The 24,060-nt window shown below is 36.4% G+C and overlaps 1 protein-coding gene across 2 annotated transcripts in view; it reads right to left on the reverse strand.

Moving 5' to 3' along the window:
- Positions 1-3,712: 3,712 nt before the first annotated feature.
- The window catches only part of PREX2 (phosphatidylinositol-3,4,5-trisphosphate dependent Rac exchange factor 2), a 167,027-nt gene continuing 146,679 nt past the window's right edge, over positions 3,713-24,060 (reverse strand). For both annotated transcript variants that reach the window (XM_042808631.1, XM_042808632.1), the window contains exons 38-40: positions 12,058-12,160; positions 7,026-7,093; positions 3,713-3,889 (exon numbers count right to left, since the gene is read on the reverse strand). In XM_042808631.1, the coding sequence (XP_042664565.1) occupies positions 3,844-3,889; positions 7,026-7,093; positions 12,058-12,160 (217 nt within the window). In that variant the 3' untranslated portion in view covers positions 3,713-3,843. The remainder of the gene's footprint in view (positions 3,890-7,025; positions 7,094-12,057; positions 12,161-24,060) is intronic.

Genomic DNA, 24,060 nt, shown 5'->3' on the forward strand with positions numbered 1-24,060 from the left:
AAGATACTTTCCTTTCTTGAGCATCATGGTTAGTCATGATGTATATACTCACATTCAAGCAACTGTCTTAAATACGTTCATGCTACATCCAACAATCAATTAATTAAAAAAAAATAATCAGTTTGCTTATGGATCTCTCTTCCTAAAAGCAGATCAATAAAAACTGCTTTCTTTTTCCATTAGAGTATTTTAATAAATGAAATATGATTACTATAAATTCTCATAAACTTAATTTTTTTTCCTCCAAAGGAGAAGGAAGGCAGTTCTGATACGACTGCCTTGAAAACAAACAATGAAACAACCTCAAAACTCAATGCATCTGCTTAAACCCATGAAAGCTGTCTAAAGAGACACTGAAGGTGGCAGCTTTCTCAGTGGTCACTCTTAGAGTTGCTTCAGCTTCAGCTGAAAGCAGGGGAATTTATTTTAAAATGGACTCCTAACAAAAAAAAATTGTCATTTTTTTGTATTCATTTACTTTTACAAACTGCGAGGACAACAAGCATTATGAAATAAGTAATTTGGGAAACAAGCCTGAATCAATACTCATTTCTCAGAATCAAGATTGTTTAGCATCCTATTATTTAGCAGCGGTGCTTACAAAAAAGCCAGAGATCTTCAGGTCTATCTTAAAACGGAGATTTTCTCCAAGCATGAACCCATGGCAAAATAACTGTTACATGGCCCTTAACAATCCTTTCCCAGTTAAATCTCTTAGAGACAACCAACGAATTACAGCAGTATTTGGTAACTATCTCTGCGGATTCTTGAATTTATTCCCAGAAGAATTACACTTGTCTTGGATGAACAAGTAAAAACTCCGTACAGAATGCTTCCCCTAAGTCAGTACAACACATTATCATAAAAATAGGCTGCATGATCTGCTGCAGTAGAAGGAAAGATTTCACAAGCTCTGGGTGTTACAGTTCTTGTAAATTATCATTCTTGGTCATCTCTTCTTGTCATCTGGATGTCTAAAAATTTCCGAAGCATAAACATTCTGTGTGGAGAACTGAATTTTTTTATTCTGCACATTGCATAAGGATTAAAGACATATTCTATGCTTTCCAAACAAGAGAATTAGCTTTAGTCATGAACACACATACGTTTATAATTAAAGAATGAGCTCCCTGTATGTCCGTCAACATTAGATGTGCCACCTGTGTGTTCTGAGATCAGAGGGCCAAAATAATAGTTAGAAATAATGAAAAATATCTTTTTGGAAGAAAATTTGAGAAATTAGGCTCCTACATTTGATAGACAGTCAATGGGACATGTGCCTCACCTCCTCTGAAAGTCCCCTCTCTACATGTTACCTTGCCACCCAAGAAACAAAGGTTTAAGTCAGCCAGCATCTCTGCTAAACAGGCACATGATTTGCAGTATAGGTCGCCAATGAAGTTCACAGTGCCAAATAAGTTTTTGAAAACTCCCTCTGAATAAAAAAAAACATGGAATAAGGAACCAAAATTAGATAAACAAAGGAGAGGCCAAGACTTCAGATGCACACTCCTGAAACAATAGCTGCAGAATTTGGTCCAGGGACTGGCTCATAACTGTTTGTCCCTCAGCATTTGCCAATGTCTGCTACCCTCTGCTTTCAAGTGCAAAACAAAGCAGATAATTACCATATTGTACAAGAGACTGTCTGGGCATATTTGCATTCCTATCAGTGTCAATGAGATTAAAAAAAAAAAAGGATGCAACCAATTACAATGTGCAGCAGATACTGTCTTTTAGGTTGTGTAATTTGTCCTGTTACAAGAACCAGTAACTCTATTCAGCTAAGAGCTTGTCTTACAGCAAAAAAATATAATAAAAAACATAAAATACGCATGTGGGCAGATCTCACTGCAAGATCTGAGCATGGCCTGACTGCCCCATTTGCAGCATACCGCCATCGCATGCTCTGTGGCACCACCCCAGGCAGGAGCACTTTATGGCTTCTCTGTACTTCTGGTGTCTGAGCAAGCAGAAACTGAAGCATTTGGGGCACTTTTGCCTGGAGCAGGGTTTACTCCAGCCAACAATGCCTCACTGAATAAAACACATCCAAAACTATGAGATTCTGACTGGAATAGCAATTCTATAGATCATGACTCATGTGCAAGCATTAAGTCGCATTAGACAAAAAAAAAGCGAGTTCCTAAAAGCAATACTTTCTTTTTAATCAGGAAAATTAAAGTCCCACTGCTTCCAACCAGTACTAAGTAGTGAAGGCTTCAAAACACAAAGGACAAATTGTTACTGAAGTTTGTTACTGCAAGTTTAAAGAAAAAAATCCTACACTGAAGGATGGACCAGTAATGGATATGACTACTTATACAGAAACTAAAATATATGCGCAGACATATTTACCTGTGGATATATAAAAATATTTATTTTCTTAGCAAAGTTAAAGTCTGTGTAAAAACATTAAGAAAAGGGTAGGAGCCCTAATTCCTCCTTTGGAGAAAAGTAACAAGTCTCCCAGAAATCCTATGTAAAGAACACTCTTTGCAAGAGTACATCTTTTGAATTCTCACTTCATTATGGAATCATGTATTTTTGAAGATTTCATAAATAATTAGACAAAATTTGGTCTAGAAGTGATTACCAGAGCATAACTATAACCAGCTGCTGTACAAAAAATAAATTTTATTCAAGCACTATATCAGTATAGGTCCAGCTCCAATAGAATGTGTAGCTACTGCTAAAAGGAGAACTACTGCAGAATATACTTTTTTGCCTTAATATATTCACAATCAAAAACTTCATTTAGGGGCATTTTCTCTGAAAATACTTTGGCTAAAAGAATGGCCAAATCCAAAGCTATTTTCCCTGGGCCCTCAAAGTATTCAGCACAATTTTCAAAATAAATCTGTCACAATTATGAACAATGAACAAGAATTCTATATTCTATTCTATATTCTATGCTATATCAAACAATACTGACAAAATAAGGGAAATGGTGCACGAAACACCAAATCATGCTTCCACTTAAAACGCATCGTTCCAGTTAAACATAACAATAGCATCTCACTGTCGATACCTCAGTGTTGACTCACTAGCCTAATGCTGTACAAGAATATACACAGCTCTGAAAAACTCTGAAATCTGAGTCAAATAATGTAAAACATCCACTAGACAGAGTCTGAGATTCAGGCTAATTATAATGGCAGTGAAAACAGGGGAAAACATCAACTTCATATGCCATGTAGGTACTCCTTCTAAAAGGGTACAGCAATGGCTGTGTTTACTGTGCTTACATGGGGACGTTTATATTAGTAGTCAGTCTGTAGCCATTAGGCACAAGTTCTGAGGTGAGTTTTTAATCTTTCACTTTCATTTACATTATGTCCTTGAAACACTGATGTCACTGTTTTCAGAGGTTATGGTGCTGACAGGAAAAATAAAAAGGGATTATCAGTGCAAAGGGCCAAATGTGAGGTGTATGCTCATTACCAGGCCTAGTTTATTTAGGCTTTTATTCCTTCCACAAGAACACATCCCCGGGAGTGTACAAGTGAAACCATTCTCTCTGAACAAGACATTTGTTTTCAATCTGCTGGCTATGCCTACTGTGTGGCTGAACAAAACACATCAAAATGAACCTGATTCCAGTGTAAAATTCCTAAGGAAGACTCCCATTCTACTGGCATACAGCTGGAGGGCACAAGTTCCAGAAATGCTTTTAGAAAGTCATTTTTGCCAATAGAGAATATGATATTTCTTTCTTTATCCTGAGTAAAGGTTGGTTGTTTTTTATTTATTTATCAAAGGCCCAGGCACGTACTGCTATAGTGCAGTTAGCATTTGTCATACAGTTCCAGTGTCCTAAAAGCCGTTATTTGATTGTTTCCTTCATTCTTCTCCAACTGGTGGTGGTGGCTGGCACAGCTTGTATAATCTGACAACAACAACAAAAAAAACAACAACAAAGCAGTTGTTACTCTGAGCGTTCAGTCATTATTAAAATAGGTAAGTTTAGAAGCAAGCTAAATCTAAATCTTGTACTGCAAAACAGCAGGTACTGAATTCAGTTTAATAACATTGATATAAATCCAGTAAAACCTTATTCATGATCATGATGCTTAAACTGACTGTCCATACTGTTATTAAAACCCGCATATCTCTAAGCAGTTTAATAAAGACATCTCTGTTTAGTCAAATTTTCATACTTCTGCATCAGAGACCCGTCAGGACAAAGCAAGCTTCACTAATCCAGTTACCAGCTGTTGCTCTGAATCTCTAAATACTTTTGGTTGCTCGGTGAATCCAATTGCCTCAGTTTTGGTGTGCTAGCATAGAATCTGACCTCACTGTAACAGTTCCCTTATAAAACTGAAGCCACTTGGGTCTTGACATCCAAGAACCCAAACAGATCAGACCCACAATATGCGAGCACAAACTCTTCACCACTTCTACATTTTAAAAGGATTCTGGATTTCCATTAATGCCTTTTGCATGGACTTACAAGCACCTGCTAACATGTATTAGCAAGTGTTAACAAGTGTTAGAAAAATTGAACTTATGTTAGGAATATTGAAAATAAATGGCAGTCATTCTGACCTCAGGCTCATTAAAGGAGATATTTTTTTCTGTAAGCAATACCAGCATACAGTATCTCCACTAAAACAACAGCAAATAAAAACAGCAGTAGACATTATCTCATGTGCAGATTACATATTTTCCTTGGGGAAAGGAATAACAAAGAGACGAGATCAAGTGTGGTGAGGCAAGGGGAAAAACTATTAGAAACCAAAATGAAGAGACACAGCACGTGCATTAATACTTAACACAAAGGATATATGAGGTTGGAGTACTAAAACAGAGTAAATAACAACTGGTTTGTTAGGTCAGGATGCAAGAAGATAATAAATGATACACTGTTTTTGCTATTATAGATATTTACGAAGCTCACAGTATGTGAGTTTTCCAAGAATGTTTTACAAATTTGCTTAAACATCACGTTCATTTATGTGACCATGTTTTAACTAATCAGGAACTTCACTTGCAAGTGTGTTGGATGCACCCGTCCTGTTCTGGCCAAATTCATACTGCTCAAAAGACTTCAAGAAGCTTGAAATATTATTTTATGCCTTAGGTTCTGCTAATACGAGACAGTTGTTCAGGCAGGTCTGATCCTAGATTGCCTCTAGGTTAATCACTACTATGAGAAGTGATGCCCTCATGCTCTGGTAGTCAGCTGATGGGTTTGCTTTTGAAGCAGTGATTTTGTTATATCTTATTTAATCTACATGCCTGTAGATTTTGATAGAGAACTTCGTCTTTGGAAGATTCACTGTTGCAAATGCTCTTTTTCAAATTATGCTTGATGCATGAAACTATTTCTGAAATTTTTTAATGGCATAAATGGACAAAAAGTGGTGATATTGCTGCTAAACCTATTTGCTGGCTCAGCCAAACATTAGCAGTGTTCTTCGTATTTACTGATACTGATGGTCACCACCAAAGTTTGGGATGCCAGTGTGACTATTTGGCTTGGTCTACTTTCTTTAGTTTGTGTGGAAGCAGAGTATTGCTTCTGTTTGAATAAGCCATTGTAATATTTCGGGGGTATTTTTTCTAGTCCTAGCTAGTTAGTCACCCAAGCCCATAGATAACCTGTGCTCCCATTACATGTTTTCATTTTCTCAACATGGATCATTTATCCTCTTTGAGGGTTGAATATAAATTGGGCCTACTTAGAAGAAGTTTGTAAACAAATAGGTACATCTTGAATTCTCAGGGTTTATATTAGACTTCTATCAATGTTTGTTCAATGTTCTACCTAGGAAACAAAAATGTGAAGCTCAAACTTCTCAGAAAGCAGCTAAAATGCAAATAAATATTTTCTAGATGACTACTGAGCCACTCAGTTGCCAGTTCTGTCTCACTGCCATAAGTGGTAGAGGAAGTTGAAGGAATCCATCTACTCTATCCCTCACAGAGCAGGCAAGATGCCTGTATATCTCCAACAAATGCTGCTATGCAGATTCACTCATACACTGTATGTTTCAGATGCGCTCCCTTTCTATAATCAGATTCTGCACAAACAAGGCACAATGTGCAGATATTTGTTATAAACAAATTACGTGCAGTAGTCTGATTCCCTACTGAAAGAAATGGGAAAATCTGAGAAAAGGGAACAAATTGCATAGAGAGAAAAAGTTCCTGAGTACTACCAAAATCCTGTCAGAAGTCTTTCTTTGAGGCTTTGGATAGTATATGTTCATTCACCTGGTTATCTCTAACGGATATTATTAATTCATTCTTTCCGTACTTAATTTTAACACTACAGGGAGCCTGTTACATATTCTAGATATCTGCTTTTATATATATATATAACATATATGTTATATATATCTGCTTAGTTCACTCACTGTGTTCTGAGTAGTTAACAGTAACAAAAAAGTTTTGAATTGGTAGAAAGAAAAAGTTTTAATTGGACTTTAATTAATAAAACCACCAAGAGAGATTTTAAAAATGTTTTGTTATTCTCATTTCAAAATATCATGCTTGTTAAGAAACATTTCAGGTACCCGCAATCCATCACAGCATTAGAGTGCTCAATAAATATAGAACACTCACATTTTTCTTGCTAATGGATGTTTCAGAAAGAGACAAAGAGAGACTACATCATCTCTAAGAGTAACAAGAACACAGTTTTTCTAAGCTACCATAGTACAATATTTCATTAAAATAGGTTAATGGATTTAGTTTGAATATTTCCCCAAAACCACTAAACTTCACAAGCGACAAAGGACTTACCCCAGTGCTTTCATAACTAACAAGAACTGTATTTCATTTTTCAAGAACGTTGAATGTTCAAGCAGGTTTCAAAATGCCACACAGCCTGAACTTCTGCAACTAATTACTTTAATTAAAATGGTACAACTAAGAATGTAATTGACTCTGTACACATTCAGACTTACAATTTAGTACACAGTGCAGTCAATGTTTATTGTTAACTCTTGAGCTTCTAGGACAGAATTTGGCACAAACTAAACAAACTATGGCCCAGGATACAAACAATCAGTTACCTTGGAACAGACTGTGGCGTTCGATCCCTCACTCCCAAGTTCTTGGCTGTATTTTGCACTCTTGCACCCTGTAAAAGAAAAAAGAAAAAAAATCTGCTTAATTAATTGTAGCTCACATGGAAACATTTCTGGGCTTTCTAGATGAACATAACAATTGATTATAAACAATCAACACATACGGTCAATGTTCCAGAGCAACTCTCCTCCTTGGAAGTGAGAAATAAGTTACTTCATAGCATTAATTCTCAACTTAAAGAGCACATGACTACAGAACAAGGTAAGCCTTTCCCCAGAAACTCCCCCAGAGTTAATTAATTCAGAGTTAATTAATTCATAGCATTAATTCTCAACTTAAAGAGCACATGACTACAGAACAAGGTAAGCCTTTCCCCAGAAACTCCCCCAGAATTCAATCACCAGTCACTTGAAACTTTGTTCAGCAGAAAGCATGTATTTAATCATTTTCAGTGATTCTCAGCTTTTCTTTCCTATCTCATCTTGCATCCATGAATAATTTTGCATCTATAACATCCTTGTGGAAGTAAATCCACATCTTATGTAGAAGGCTAGATTATTATGTTCACTTGTTTTGAACCTGCTGGTTTCATGTGACACCCTTAGTCCTCTACTGGAGGAGACAACAGTCAGCCCCTATCCATCTCATAGATGCCACATGCTTTTTTAGACCTTTGTCATAACCTCTTTCCCTCATGAAGGTGAACAATCCTACATTATCTGCCTTTCTGTCCTATCTACAAACTATTCCCTACCTTTGATCATTTTTTTTCTGTCTCTCTCTGACCCTTTCCCATTATCGTACATCCTTATGCAAAGGATTCGATTCTGTGATCATACAGTTCAAAATGAAGAGTCATTACAACACGATTCTAAATTTTTGCTTTCTTTATTTGCTATCCTTTCCTAAACCAATTTAACTTCTGCCTAGCTTTACTGATAGCTACTGAGAACAGAGCTGATGGTTTTTATCCTGAGGTCTTAATCAGGAGACATAAAGGCCAGCTCACAGTCAGTTATTTTGAGTTTGAATTTAATTTAGGGTTTAGATTTTTTCCTCACTGCATCATTGAGTAGTTATATATACTGATTTACAATTGTCAAGAAGAAGCAAACAAAGCACTAATATTTTTATGAAAAGAATAAGAAAACTCTGGAACAGACTCCTTGGGAATCTTCATTACAGGAGTTTTAAGAACAGATAAGACAAGTGTCTGTCTTGAATTATCTAGGAATAACTGATCTGTGTTGGCTAAAAGGTCGGGTATGTTGAGTTCAGATCCTCATCACGTTTTCTCAGTAAAATCTGTAAAATTTTGTCACTATAAAAAAAATTCCATGACAGACTATCAGTGGCTGAGATTGGTATATTGTTAATGTAACTGAGAGACATAATATGTATGTACATAGGAAAAATATCAAAATTAATTACAAGTAAATCCTAAACTTCGGTTCACTGACTACCTCTGAGAACAAAAAGAGACTATTTTTACTTGCCTCAGCCACTAGACTAATTTTAGTATCTCACTCACATAAAATCTGTTGATTCAAAAAGAAGGCTGGCTTTAAACAAAGTATAATTTATAGTTTGGCAGGAGGACAAATTAGACCTTACAACCAGCAGATTCATAATTCTTTTGAAGAAAATCCCACAAGAATTACTATCAACTTGCTACCATCTCTTAGTATCTACTGAGCACCATTATGTCTTTTTTATTTTCAAAAAATGATACACTTATTTATACTCTTCCAGCATTGTTCCTATAATAATATAATGATATAATCCTATAATAATGTAAATATTGACATATTTGTCTCATACATGTGTAAGAGACAGCTTGATTTTGCAGTTCCAGAATACTTTCCTCTGTGTACCAGGACTGCCTGTGCACGCATGAAAGATTCTGTTAGCTGAAGAAATTTCACCATCAATCTGGACTCTTTTATAAGAACTAGCATTCACACTGCCATGAGGAATGACGACAGGTTTAGTTTCAAGCTACACATTAATTTAAGGATGGCAAAATCTAGTCACATAAAGAAAATAGATTCTCTTTATGGCCCACTCAAAGAGCTCTAAATCAGCATCATTCTTAGGAGAATATTCAAAATGTGGTACTATTATTACCATTCTGGAAAGGCTTGAGAAAATGATTTATCACTAAAAAGACAATAGAAATTCTCTCTTAATCTTTTCCGTTCATCAGCTTCTTAGTTATCTTTCTTTTTGTAGCCCTGTGCCCTACTGCATTTTCACCCCTTTTTAGTGCATTCTGAAGATGCGCTTCTGTCAGCAAGCTTTAGGTCATATTTTGTGGGTACATGTGTTTATGTGAATGCACGTTTATGAGTAAATAGTTATTAAAAGCATTGGTGATGTTTTGTCAAAATTCATATTTCTAACATCAATCTAGACAGGATTAGCAAATGAAAAACAGGTACCACTTAACAAAAACCATCCCACAGACCCAAGTCCATACCAACTTTCATAAGTCTATTTCTTTACGTCTTGCAGAACAGGTGCTTGTGAGTACCTAATTACAACTGACAACAGCAATTACTTTGAAAATCGTTCCAACATTTTTTGCTATTTATGAGTCTTGGTAATGACTTCATCTAATTTAGAAGAAAAATATCCTGAGGTCATCCATTCAACTGAGTGTCTTCAGTTATCCAGTACTGCTGCCCCAAACTGTAAAAAACATCACTTTCTACAAGAAATAATATGCCTCTGTGAAAAGCTGATGCTGCCAGGAGCTAACATTCCCAGTTCTCCAGAAAAGCAGTCAGAATAAATGTTCTTTCACTTACCATTCCTTCTGGTTAATCTCTCCTTATTCAACCCAACACTGATGGTGTATGTATGGAAGACTTTTGTTTCTCTCAAATAAAGACCTTTAATGCATACATAAATATCAAGGGAGGGAAAAGATACATGTATTGTCCTTACCTAAGTGTTCTGTAACAAATCCCAACACGCTTTTTTATTCCCCTTCAGTTTTATGATCTGCATTATGCTCCTGATAGTCAAATCCTACTTATGCTTGAAGCATTAAATCCAGAAAATGTTTCTAGAAATCACTGTAGAATGTTGCTGGAATTAATCCAGAATTTAATGGAGGATTATATATCTACAACAGGAATCCAGGACTGATTTAAAATTAGAACAAAAGATTACTACTCTATTAAATGCCATAGTGGTTTCTCACAAGAGGAAGAATGTGTGAACAAAGTCTGGCTTGATATACTAGGATTTACAGTATCTGTGGGTGGTATTGAGATACTGGTATCTTTAATAGCTATTGATCACCTACTGTTTTACTGCAGAGGAGTAGGCCCACAGCAGTCTTTTTCCTACATCTTTCTGAGCAAGTCTCAGTGCAATTATAGCTGCTCAGGTTCGTTAGCAAGTTACTTACACTTTGTCTTCCATTTTCATTTAATGAATTGCAGAAGACACAGAAATGAATCAGCGTTTTCGAAAACTCCCTGGAACTGAGCATGAAAATATGTTGTTTGACAGAATGAAAGCTGGCATATAGGCAGAACGCGATGCCCAGGCTTTTTTATTGTTAAATAAATACCCAAATCTGCTTTTTGTCTCAAACTTTGAGAGCAAACACATCAATGTACAAAATGTAAGTTTATCCTTTTATGGAAGTAGACTGCTTTTAATATAAAGTTAAAGCTGTAATTTTAAGCAGTTCTTCACAACGTGATTCAAGAACCTTGAGGATATTTATTCACTACAGAAATGTAATTTATGCACCGAATAAGGTGAAAATCAGATATGAAAAGGAATGATCCTAATTATTCAGATGCATCCTTTTTTTGTCTGCATATCTTACATATCACTGATCAAAATCTATGGCTTGAGAATACTTATATAACTGCTTTAATTGCCAAAAGTTTGATCTAGAATACATGTACTTCTCCATTTACTGACCTAGAAGTATAGTACAGTCATTTCGTCATTTTTGTAATTAAACTGTGATTTCTGCACAGAATAAGAAGTGGAAGTTAGGAAAATAATAAGGTAGATGTAAATTAAAAGTCAGAAATAATGAATCTTGTCTTATCTGTGATTAATGAATCACAGATAAGTACTTTTTTTTTTTTTTTTAAATTCACTTAAAGGCTGAATTTTGTCCATCTTGGAATTTTGCACCCTGCTTCTTGTTTACGCTTTTGTCATGAGGTTGAAAGCTGGAACAGGCTGGGATATATGTTCCACATGCACAATACTGATTAAGCCTCCACACAGCTTCTCTGTGATCAAATGAATAGGTTGAGCTCTTTAATCTTCACTTCATAAAGCTTGTCTAACAACCTCTGGATATTCACGCTCCTCCTTTGAAGTCCTTCCAAGTCACCACATCTTTTTGAAACCACATATCTGATAACAGGATATTCTAGAAGTTGTGCCATTACAGTGTAGACTGTATTTCCCATTTTCAGTCTATACTCCCTTTTAATACAGCAATTTTTTTGTCATACATCTGCATTAAGAGTTCATGTTGCGGTGATTATCTATCCACAGCAGCATTGAAATTCTAATATTTTACTATGACAAGATCAAAATACACAGTGTGAAATAAGCACAGTGTCCTCAGGAATCTTGCCTGCAAAGTTAAGAATCACAATACTGGGCTTCCCCTTCTTCATTCAGCGAGTCACTACTTATTAACTATTGTTAATGATCTTAAATTATTCTTATGAATGATAATAATTAGAATATTTGTTTTCATATTCATTAGACTATACTAAAGTACGATGATGCCACAGCAGTTTCTTTACAAAAACCAATAAGCGCACTCACAACCCTGTAAAAAATGGTGAACCTTTTACACGAAGATCATTTCAAAGATAATTTTAAAAACAACAAAAACACAACGAAACCAAACACCAAACTAAGAAAACTTGCAAAGACATTAACATAACAGTCAGATGGGGGTTAAAATGTTTGGCCAAGTCTTGCCAAGGAACAGCAAGCTCTTACCCAAAGAGAGCACCTTACCTGCTTGCGCATCACATCTGTAGCTTGCATGATATAGCGAGGTGGCAGCCCGTGGCTCCGAGCCAGAATGATTGCCTGCTCCAAGGTAACACTCAGGGTACAGCTGCAACAGAAGGCTGAGGTCACCAATCTGCTAGCAATGGTTTGCTTTAAGTAATTCCTATATACTAACACATTTCTAATTTTCTTTTAAAAAAGGTACACGCAGAATGACAGCATAGGAGATCTGACTCCTAACACCTTCTGATAGCCCAGACTTTGCAGGTATTAGTTTGGACACAAAACACTTCTGAAATGGAAAGATTCTGAGTGTAACCAAAGTTACAAGCACATGTATTTGCTTTTTATGTTTGTTAAAAATAAACAACAAACAGTAATCCACAGTGTTGACTATGGCTTGGCTAGTGCATGAGAAAGTGAGAATACAAAGAGCAGAATTTCTTCTAATTGCAGAAATCTCTTTCCAAGTGACTTCCACACAAGTTATCTCTTGCCCTTCACCACTGATGCAGACCTCAGCTTAGCTTGGGTATTCTCATGTCCACTTCTACAGTTTGCAAACCAAATAAAGGGATATTACTCCTTTTTAATTTAAAGAGGAAAGAAAGGAAGGTGTTCCTTCAAATAAACCATCCTCTCCTACTTCACCATCTTTTTCAAGTAAATGTGTGAGCACAAAAACTGCTCCAAGTACCACATCCCAGTAAAAAGGCTGTAGCAGCTTTGTCAGAGCAACCAGGAAATCTTTGGAGCCAAAGAACTTGGCTATAGGAAACCTATGATAATAACAGACAAGAAGGACCAGGGAAAGTCATTCTGGACATGCCAACTGGCTCGTGGTGAGGGTAAGGATGGATAAGCAGCTTCTCATACAATTACGACCAAAGCTATAGAAGACTTCTAGATAAAGGCAACAAAACTGTGTTCGAATGGGTGGTTGCATTTTAGACAACACAAGTGTGAGGGCTGCTATCATCCCAGAGGTGACAGTATCTGCATTCTGTACCACTAACAATGCAATAAAAAATAAAAAACTGCAATAACCAAATCTCTTCAAGCAGAAATATGACGTGCATTGAATGATCCTATCTCAGCAGAACCTGACAAAAACTCTGTATTACAAGTTCAAATAATAAAGCTCAGACCGTGGTTAAAATGTACTTATGAGTACGCTTTTGGCAAAATCCTGACCAGAAGATTCTGCATAGCTTACATTATGCACACAGAACAGACAATGTGTTTCAGTCAAACACTCATCTTGCTGAGCAGAAGATCTGTAGGAGGAAAAATGTATCTGCACTTATTTTCTTACTGAAAACAAAAAACAAAAAGCAAAAAAAAAAAAAAAAAAAAGCCCACAACTAATACACCCTGACGTGTTTGAAGTACCGCCAAGTAAATTTATGGACTGTAAAAATTTTCACAGTAGTTAGTTTAGAAGATATTAAATTTGATCATATCTTTACTAATGGCCCTTTGTTAAAAATGTATAAGCTAAGTGAGTTTCTCCGGTAATGAAATCATTTTTATTCCCCCATTTCTAGCATACACGGACCTCACATAACTTGAACCAAAAGTACACTCATCTTTGAATGGTTAACTATCATTCAAAAAAGAAAAAAGAAAAAAAAAACAAAAAACATGCTCATAATATTTGCCAGCACCAAAATCTAAATATCTGACCCTCAAGAACAGCCAAAAAAGCTTTGTCCTATTCAAAACTGAAAAAGCTAAAGTAGATATCCCAATTTGATAGATGTAATCTAAGCCAGGGAAAAGGGGTAGAAAGGTTATCTGTAGGTGTAATGGATGTTAATGGGTTCACAGTGCAGCTTTCAACCAACCAGCTGTTGAGCCAGCTTTCCAGTAAATCCCATCTTCTTAGAACCCAAAAGACTGAAAGAACAGAGAAATCATATTCTCCATGAGTGAATCAAAACTAACAAAAGTATACTGTAAATGAAGGTCAGCTTGAAGATTCAAATACTAATCCTGTAATTGGAAAAGACTGCCAAACTTCTCCCTATTCAAAACCTGATGAATTGAGCACAGGTGATGGACATTATGAGCCATTTACATTTTTACAATGCCAAGAACAATTCAGAACTAAGGTTACCAAGGGTGTAGACATAATCAAAGTGGGAAAAAACACGGAGTAAAATAGCACAATGAAGGTTTCTTTAATGAGCTACTACAGAGATAGACTGTTTGTATGTTTCCTGATTATACTGTAGCAGTTGCCAAAAGTTGAAGAGATCACCTCAAGGTAAAAAATAACTATATTAATTCTGATAATATTATTAAAATGTCCTTGAAAATCAATAGTGAAGACACTCAAGATAACAGCCATGATGATGCTGACTATCAGTACAAACCTTTTATAAAACTTTATATTCAAGATTGAGGAATACTGGTTAGATACATCCACTGTTTCTTTTAAATCATGTTCTGATTTTTTAAGGTATGTTAAAAATGTTAGAATAGGACCAGTGGCATAATTTCATTTCATATTTCTTTAGTGGTACAATACAATATTGCTAGATTTTGTTTCTCACAAGTCACACAAGAGGTCTGATGAATGGCAGTGCTAAAACCAGAATTAAAATAAAAATGATTGCTTGTGGCTTTTATTGTGTGATTATGACAGAAAGTACTACTTTTGAAACACAGCAAACAACAATGAAAGAACTTCATTTTAGTTGAATCAGTTAACAAATCAGTTAGATGGTGTCCTGTTTTAAAACTGATCGTAAACCTTTCCTTGGGGTTACACTGAACTGAGTCACAAGTAGATCTGTATTTACATGCTGGTGCTTTCTCCCAGATTTTCAAGTATAATTCTTGAATCACTACATATTCATTTTCACAAATCAAAATGTTCTGGAAACCAGCTGTAGAAGAAACTGATCTACTCACAAAACAGCAGACGGTATTAAAATGTACAAAGCGATTTAGAAGCAGTTCTAACCACTGGAAGTTTCTGGTCACCGGGATGCAATCAGTCCAGACAACCCTAACAAGGAAAATACCAGAGGAAAAAGAAGCAACACCTTCTAATGCTATCATAAGATTATGTTATGGGAAGCATAAATTCCAAAACTATATATTTTAATTTTACTCTGTAAACAAATCTAAATCTGTTTTCACTCCCTCTCTTTTCTTCTTATCTCCTCTTATATGGAAGAAAAACCAAAGACCCAAGCTCATCCTCTCAGAATTCGTGTCAGTCAGTTAGAATCACAGATTTCTCCCCTTGACAGATTACAGCAGCAGTCAGCACAGGCATTTGGCTTTCCCAGCATGACTGGGCTGAGAATTCCTCATCCATCCATTTGGTTTCCAAGGGGGAACAGAAGGGGCTGCAGCTGCTCCCATCCCCTGCCTGCTATCTCCCGTCTCCCATCAGTCATGGCAATATTGATAAGAAGATTGCATACAAACTTTCAATTATCTGCTGCTTGAGACCATCCTGAACAAAAGAGGCTAAATCATTTTCTGTCACCAGTGTCCCCAGCAGAATTCATTTGTGGTATTTTGGTCATTGTTTTTTTGCTTTTCGGTTTTCTTTTGTGACTGAATATGATTTTTATTAACCATTTGCAAATCTAGTGGACAGAAAGAAATATCTACACACTGAAAACCAGATTTGTAACAGAGGAAAAGACTGAAAATCTCTGAAAAGTTGATTATTTCATAGCATCTTATTTAATGTCACCTGAAAGGAAAACTAATTTGAGCTGATGTACAGCACAGCACCTACAGAGCTGCCACTGAGCAAACTGTGTATCTATGTTACCAGAGTTAAAAGAATCTACACTGTTCAAATCATTGGCAGGTTTCAGTTAGGATTCCAGCCACCCTGCATCCAAAGAGGCAACAAAGCATCTCCCAGAAAAATACCCTAAATAAAAAAGACGAGGTGAAACAAGTTGGTTTAGTAGTTATCATATCAGTTACCCAGTCACAGATGTTGAGATGGATTATGTTCTGGTTACGTGAAGAGAAAAAAAAATATGAAAAGGATACATGCATGCTTAGCCTAATTAAAATCTAAGGCTGCTACTCAAAATGTAGTTGAATGCTCTTGTTATACTTGCAATAATTCTAGAGCAGGCATTACTTTGGGGATGATTCTCTGCAATTACTAGTGATGACTGGGTAATATATATTGTATACCCAGTAATTCTGTATATAATGCATATTATATACCCAGTAATTCTGACAGTAAAACCAAAGAATAACCCCTAGTAAACTCAAAAGAAGAGAAGATGTTGTTGAGTACTATAAGAAAAAAAAGCACAAAAACTGCACATATGTCAAGCTGTAGAGTCTCTTACATTTTCTAAGCTACTGACATTGTGGGAATCCATGCAGGCAAATACTTAAGTTTCTATTCTCTATGCCCGTACACTGAAACTTCACAGAACAGAATTTTTGCTTTTCTCACAGGGAGAAGGAAGTTCAGCCATCTAGCAGGTACTAGAGATAAAATGCAGTTGAGGTTTGTGCAATAAAATACAGTGTATTATTACATATATTATACAGTGAATAAATACACTGTAATTTACAATTACAATAAAACTACTGGAGTTCAGGACTTACGCTCAGTCTTTTTAAGATCTTATAGTGAAGCTGAGATGTTCTCAGGAAGATCACTGCCTCAAAATCGGCGTTGGATTGAACTCAAGCAATAGGGTTTGTTGTGGTTTACCCCAGCAGACAGCTGAGCACCACATGGCTGTTCACTCACTTCCCCCCTGCAGTGGGATTGAGGAGAGAACTGGAAAAAGGTAAAACTCATGTGCTAACAGGAGTCTGATAGGACAGAATAGGAAGGGATAATAATATTAATAATAAAAGAATAAACAAAACAATTGCTCACCACCTGCTGATTGCTGCCCAGCCACACATCAAGCAGTGTGCACCCTCTGCAACCCACCCCCCCAGTTCTACATGATGCCATACGGTGTGCGACATCTCTTGGGTCAGTGCAGGTCAGCTGTCCTGGTTCTGCCCCCTCCCAGCTTCCTGTGCACTTCCCAGTGCCTCAATGGCAGGTCGGTGTGAGAAGCTGAAAAGTCTTTGACTCAGTGTAAGCACTGCTCAGCAACAACAAAAACACTGGTGTGCCATCAACATTATTCTCATCCTAAATCCAAAACACAGCACCACACCAGCTATTAGGAAGGAAATTAACTCTATCCGAGCTGGGCCATTTGTCCAGTACTTACATTAATGTGCAAATGTATACCAAACTGTACTCTGCATGTGAAATATACTTAATTCCGGCAACTCAGTAATCATAAACAATGCTTCAAAAAGTGACTGAGGAGAATATTACTACATCACAAGGAAATGGACAGCTCCTAAGTAAGGGGATTTCTGCCTCTACTAAGCATCAGCAAGCAAAAGATTCCTTCCTACAAGATGCATCACTGCAAACATGAAATTGTGCAAACATCAAAATAAATATATCCCATCTCTCTTTGTGGACATGAGTCCCCATTCCATGACAAGATAATCCAAAGCAGCTCTACCCAGTATTTTCCAACACAAGCTATCAACAAAGTCAGAGAATCACAGAATCATTAAGGTTGGAAAACATTGCTAAGATCATCTAAAACCATCAAACCCATCCCCATCGTGCCCACCAACCCGCGTCCCTCAGTGCCACATCTCTATGTTTCTAGAACACCTCTAGGGACAGTGACTCCACCACCTCCCTAGGCAGCCTGTTCCAGTGCCTCAACACTCTTTCTGAGAAAAAATTTTTCCTAATATCCAACCCAATTTCATCTGTCAAAATCTAAGGCCATTTTGTCCTGAAGTTCTAATTTGCTGCAGTAGATGACATGGATTTAATCAAGCTAGGGAATCAGTCATAAGTAAGTATACATCAGCCATATTTCAGTGCTAACCTTAGTTAATGGCTTTTGTAGTTCAGAAATATTGTTTTAAACAGGTTTATTAAATTCAAAGTTAGTCATTTTTAATCCTGAATATGCAGTAAGTAATGATGACTTTTTTTCTGTAGCTTATTAGGAAGATCATTATCTTCCAATATATTTCAGACATAACATGGGTCTGTTTTATCCTTTATAAGACAAAGAGCTTTCTGAAGAACAAAGAAAAAAACACTTATTTTTCAACATACATCTGCTAGTTTTCAAAAGCTGCACAGGACACCTTTTCAGAAACATTCATCCTCGAGATTTTGGCACCATTAATCAGCAGAAAGTGTTGCAAGGAGTCAATTAAACCATTCATTATTACTTTCTGTTTTATGAAAGAACAACATTTCCGAAAGATTCAAGATTTGCCTTTTGGTTGCTTGCTCAGTCACACTTGGAAAAACAAACAAGAAACATCTAAAGGCAGAAAAAGCCAATGTCAGTCATTACCTCTCCTGTTCTGTACAGAACATCTTTTACATTGAAGGCTTCTCTGCTACTACGCTAGAAAGTAAATCTGTCTGCTGGAAAACTGCAATTTACTTCTTGTCTTCTAAGATCTCAGGTTACTCTCCACCTCAGAATTTAAAGATTTGGAAAAGTTTTTCATGTTAGGTTGTCCCAGAGTATTTGCTGTATATTTGGTACAACACAGCAATGTTTGTGAGGAAAACTCAGATTCTCCTTAAGACCTGGATCGTAGGTAAGACAATACTGCAGCAACTGAAGAGTAAGAAGATGTTTCTATAGAGCAAAGCAATTGAGTCATCTATCAACTCTGCTGCCAAGTGTCTATCCTAGTGCATAACGTTACAACGCATCCACAAAGGAAAAGAAGAGCACACTGAAATTCGTATTAGCAGGAAGTTAGATCCATCCATCCGTCTGATTGCATTTCTCTGCATTTTCAGATTGCAATTTAAACAAAAGAGTATCTCAGACTTTAAAATGTGTAAGCAAACTCAATGACCACAGTCCTTCACACATACACACAGTAGAAATTAACAAAACAAAAATGTGTCAGGCTGCCAGGGAAAGGCAAATCTTTCCACTACTGTAATTACTGCTACTGTAGAGATAACTGGTTTGTGTTCAAAGCCTTGTTTATATTAAGACAAATTCCTGCCTATTGATAATGTAACTATTTCTAATATTAGCTAGCACAAAATAAAATACTTTACTATCCAAAATAATTTAAGGAAAACATAAGTTTTGTTTATGCTTCAGTTGGGAGATTGCACATACACTGCAGACAGACATAATAAAACTGCAATTAAAATAGAGAATCTTCACTGAATGTTGGGGAGTAGCCAGGATAGTTCCTCAGCTCATGCTGACCTGCCCCCAAAAATTAGTCCCATCAACCCCAGAAAGTCGTCTTACTGCGAAGTTCATGAGTTACATCTGCAAAACTTCAAGGAGAATTTATTTGTTTGTAGCACAGACTCATTGAGCTCAGAACTAAATTCCTACCAAAAAACAATTTTAAGAATCTAAAAGGAAGTATTCATATGATACAGCATCTGAAATATAAAATCAGGGCTCCTGTTTTTCAGCTTCTTTTATCTGATTCACTAAAAGGCAGCTGGCCACGGTGGACAGCTTATGGCATTCCTCTGCTTCACTGTGTGGAAGATGCAGTCGGTTTAGCTGGATTTCAGGAGCTGTGCCAGCTGCAGGAGACAGCATAATCAACCCTTGGCAAAACCTGCTTCATCATTCAGCTGAGTGCTGCCAGCCAGAACCCCACTGGTTGAAGGATGGTAATGCTAAGGAGAGACTTTCTGGAGGGGAAATTAAAAGTCAGAAAAGAAAATAAGACAGTGATTTTTTTCTGGGGTACATCAAGATTATCAAAGACTTCTCTCAATCCTCCAGGAAATGCAGAATTTTAAATAAAGTTGGGATTTGTTTCGTTTGGATGCTTTAAATGATTCCTTTGAGCTTGTAAGTCTGATGGTCCCTGAATAGGCTTCTGCAGCTGCTGCACCTAATTTCATTTTGGCATGGAAAGAGGCGAGGGCATGTCTGTGCAGCCAAGTCTGCACTTCCCCCTGAAGCAGGAGCAAGCATCATGATTCAATAAAATTTAAAAGTGCCTTTCACCACCTACATTTGTGCAGAGTGATTACAACTTCAAATGGATTGAATACAAGTAAAGAAAGCAGGGTATTGTTTACAGGGTGACAGTTGATTGGCAGGCAGAAATATAATTATGGATGATAGAAAAGGGCAAAATAGAAATACAAACGATCAATTTCTCGGGCTAATTTAGAGTTTTGTTCCTGATGTTGATCAACAAGGCATGTTCACTTAGGATAATCCAAGGGCAGTCTGCAGTATTCATATGTCACTGAGGACAGTGAAAGTTAAAGGGACTTATTTTTTCCCATCCTTGTTTTACTTGCGACTGTAATATATTTGGAAAGAATTGCTGCTTGAAGTAGATATAGGATTTCAGGCTCTAATGTAAATTGGTAAACATATTGTCATAATAAAAATCAAAGCAAAGCAATCGCCAGCAATTCAAAATCCCGAGTATTATCTCGGATATAGGGATAAAACCACAAACTCTGTCAAGCTGTTTTAGTCTAGTGCAGTGCAAAAAGCAATTTAATATGGATCAGAGAGAAGTCAGAAACCAAGACACTGCTGATCCACAGATCAGCAATCACTGTCAAAGGAGACCAAGCTGTTCTTGGCTCTTCTGCATTGAGACTGCCATCCCAGACCTCCTCCAAAGCTATCTGGGATTTGCTTCCCATTAGGTGACAGAAACCTGCAGTGTCATGCATGACACCTCAGTCAAGACAACACAGTAAAGGCTCTCCATTCATTTTGGTAAGACATAAATTGAGTGGGGGAAGGTTGAGGTTTAAAGTATACTAAAATGACAGATTCATGCTTTGCTAAGATCCCACTCCCCAGGAAAAAAAGAAAGGTGCTGACCAACCAAGAGCACCCTGAGCTCTTCCACAGACTCAAAGATTCTCTTCCATTAGAGACCAAACATTGAAATTGGGCCAAAATGAGGGTTTTTTTGTTTGTTTGTTTGTTAAGAAAGCATGTAAGAAACTTGCTCTGTGTTCATTATTCTTCATTTTTAAGCTGGTAAGAAGATTGAGAAATGAAGAACATACTTCCTGCAATAACAATTCACATCTTTCTGCTATCTGCTTACATATCAGTAGATATCTGCTTACAATCAGTAGATAATGCCACTTTTCAACTCACTTAGTACCTGTATCATAGTGCGAAAAACTTTCACTCAAGAGCTTTTGGTCTGGGCCTAAAAGTGTGGATTTCTGCAACTGGCTGCATTCAACAACTTCACAGTATTTAGTATCTAAGAACACAGAAGGCCAGACAAATTGCCAAATACAACCAGAAATGAAAATTTCTATCTGAAAAATCAGTAACTAACTCACAATTTAAATAACATTATTTTGTATGATTATCTGCACTGATTAAATAATATTCCACCAAACAACTAAAAGAGTACGACCCCCAAGGCTATAGGGAAGAGGCAAAATCTTCTTTGTTTATGGGACAGGATCACATCCAGCCTCTAATTCATCTTTCTGTCCTTCTCACAGGATTTAATGATGCTGTAAGAGTTTCACTCTACAAAGTGTCAAGACGAGCAGGTTCACAAAAAACACAGCAGAATTTAGCAGCAGTAATTTCAGGAACACCCAGCGAGCCTACTGGCTGGAGATGAAACAAACTTTCTGTCTGGACAAAGGCAATTTCAGAATGTCAAAAAGCAGTGTTTATTTAGTGCTGGACAGGAGAGATTTGGCCTACGAAGGCCAGAAGGAAAATAGTATGTGATGTTATATGACTTCACATTCTAAGGAAAGACCTCTTCATCCATCCAATTTGTATGCATAACAGTATCTTCAGGTGACTCTTACTTCTTGGAAGGAATAAAAAAGCTTCTTTAACTTCCGTCACTTTAAATAATAGCACGGGAATTCCTTCCAATTTCTAAATATATGAGTTTTTATCTGAACTTTCAGAAATTCAGGGCAAAAACTCTGAGTACCTATAAAATCTCAAGTAATGCGTTACTCTCTCCTGGAGGGTCTACCTTAAAATGTCTGTGAGAATGCCAAGAGTTGATTTTTTATTTTTTTTTCTCTGAACAGATGGTGGCCACAAAGGCAGTATTATCACACAACTGAAGTCATGCTATCTGATGGAAAAACTGAAATGGACTCTTCTGTAAAGCAGAACTAGTCATGCTTTACAGAAAAGTGTTTTGTGATTTTATATAAAAGGGCCATCTTGAATCCTTTAACATCTAGATGGAAACCCACATGGTAAGCAGTTATACTTGATTCCCATTACGTGTAATAATATTTTGAAATCCAATTTGTGCCGGCTTTCTAACATTTTGTTTTTTAAATATACTTAACCAGATATTTATTAGTTGTTGACCTTTGAATTAGTCTTAGTTTTGAGCAGGGATCTCATTTATAATTCATCTTCATTTAAGAGTAATCATTTATTTGGGCTTTTGAAGTTGCTCTGACTTTATTCTTAAATCTGCAAGTTCAGAACTTGAGCCATGAAATCATGAAGAAACTCAGAGAAGTTTTATATAAAACAGCAGAATCAAGCCCGAAGTCTCTTCTGATCATGTAGGAAGTGAAATTTGTCTTATTCAACACAGAAATGTCTTCAGAAGAGGACTCCGCAATAAAGAATTTGTTCATAAAAGCTCAGGGCTTTGAAGAAATAATAATAGCAGCTAATCAACATGAGGTCAATCTGAGTATTATTATTTTTTTCACTGTTCTTCAGTCAATATTGCTTCGTTCTGCAGGCCTTAATAAGGCTGATTTCCTACTCCCTATCCCCAATCTTGTTCGCTTTTTCTCAGAGCAATGTTTATAAGCAAAAACCATATTAAGAAACAAGAGTTTTGACACACAAAGAACATCTCTACAAGAAAAACTTCTTGTTAAAGTATTTTAAATGAAGGCAAGAGACAGCTTTTCTCTGGCTCATCTTCACAGTCTTCTGAAATGACAACTTCATGCCAATCCATGCTATATAGTATTCTCATCTTCTTATGTAGTGACTGATCTTAAATAGTAATGTTACTTAGCAATTGTCTAAAACCAAGTACTGTGTACAAAGTGACATTTTCTTGTACCAGCAATGAAAAGCAACACATTTGTTGCAAACTCTGCTAAGAGAAATGGCTAGCACTGTTTTTATATAACTTAACTGTGTTGGTTATATACAGATCTTTTTATATTTTGCATACCTAGTAACCTGCACTGCAGTTACCTTGCACTTTTTCCCCCTAAATCTCTTTTTAAGAAATGACAATACTTAAAATTAGGATGAAGTAATGCTCATTTTAGTACAATATACTGGTAATCAAGCCTGCTTAAAATAAGGATTTGAATAGGTCATAAAATCACAGAATATCCCACAGGGACCCACAAGGATCATCAAGTCCAAATCCTAATGAGAGTATTTTTAACATCACTACCTGTAAACCAGTTAGGAATTTTTAGAAAGGGAGTAGGTATTTAGCATCATGATCTTGGCTATATCTTTGACTTCTGTTGTTGTTCCCTTTCCCTCTCTTCCAATGGCAGTCTCAGCTTTTTTGGTATAATACAGACAAAATTGTAGTCTGCTAGTCTGGAATACAAACATATTGCTGCCTTTAACTAATGTCATTAAATACTAGAGAGAATAATGACACTATTGCATTTTTTAATATATATATATATAAATAAATGTGTGTGTATTAAATCTTCAGACTTGATGACAACAAAGTTCAGTTGGCTATGGTTCATTTTCTGGTATTGTATTAATACAGACAGAACTTCTAGTTATGATATGGTACATGTAAAGAAATGCATCTTGCTTATTTTTTTCCCTTGGAAAAAAAGCTTAACTATTATTTCACCAGCATATAAAGCAGATATGGATATCAGCATTTCCTGCCTGCATTAAGAGTTTAATACAGTGTGTTTTATTCACCTAGGAAACGTTTCTTCTTCTGCTTTAGCAATTAAGGTTACTG

This window comes from Centrocercus urophasianus, unplaced genomic scaffold, assembly GCF_019232065.1.
Source record: "Centrocercus urophasianus isolate 14NV4802_14NV808 unplaced genomic scaffold, USGS_Curo_1.0 seq_11, whole genome shotgun sequence".
In the NCBI taxonomy this organism is placed as follows: Eukaryota; Metazoa; Chordata; class Aves; order Galliformes; family Phasianidae; genus Centrocercus; species Centrocercus urophasianus.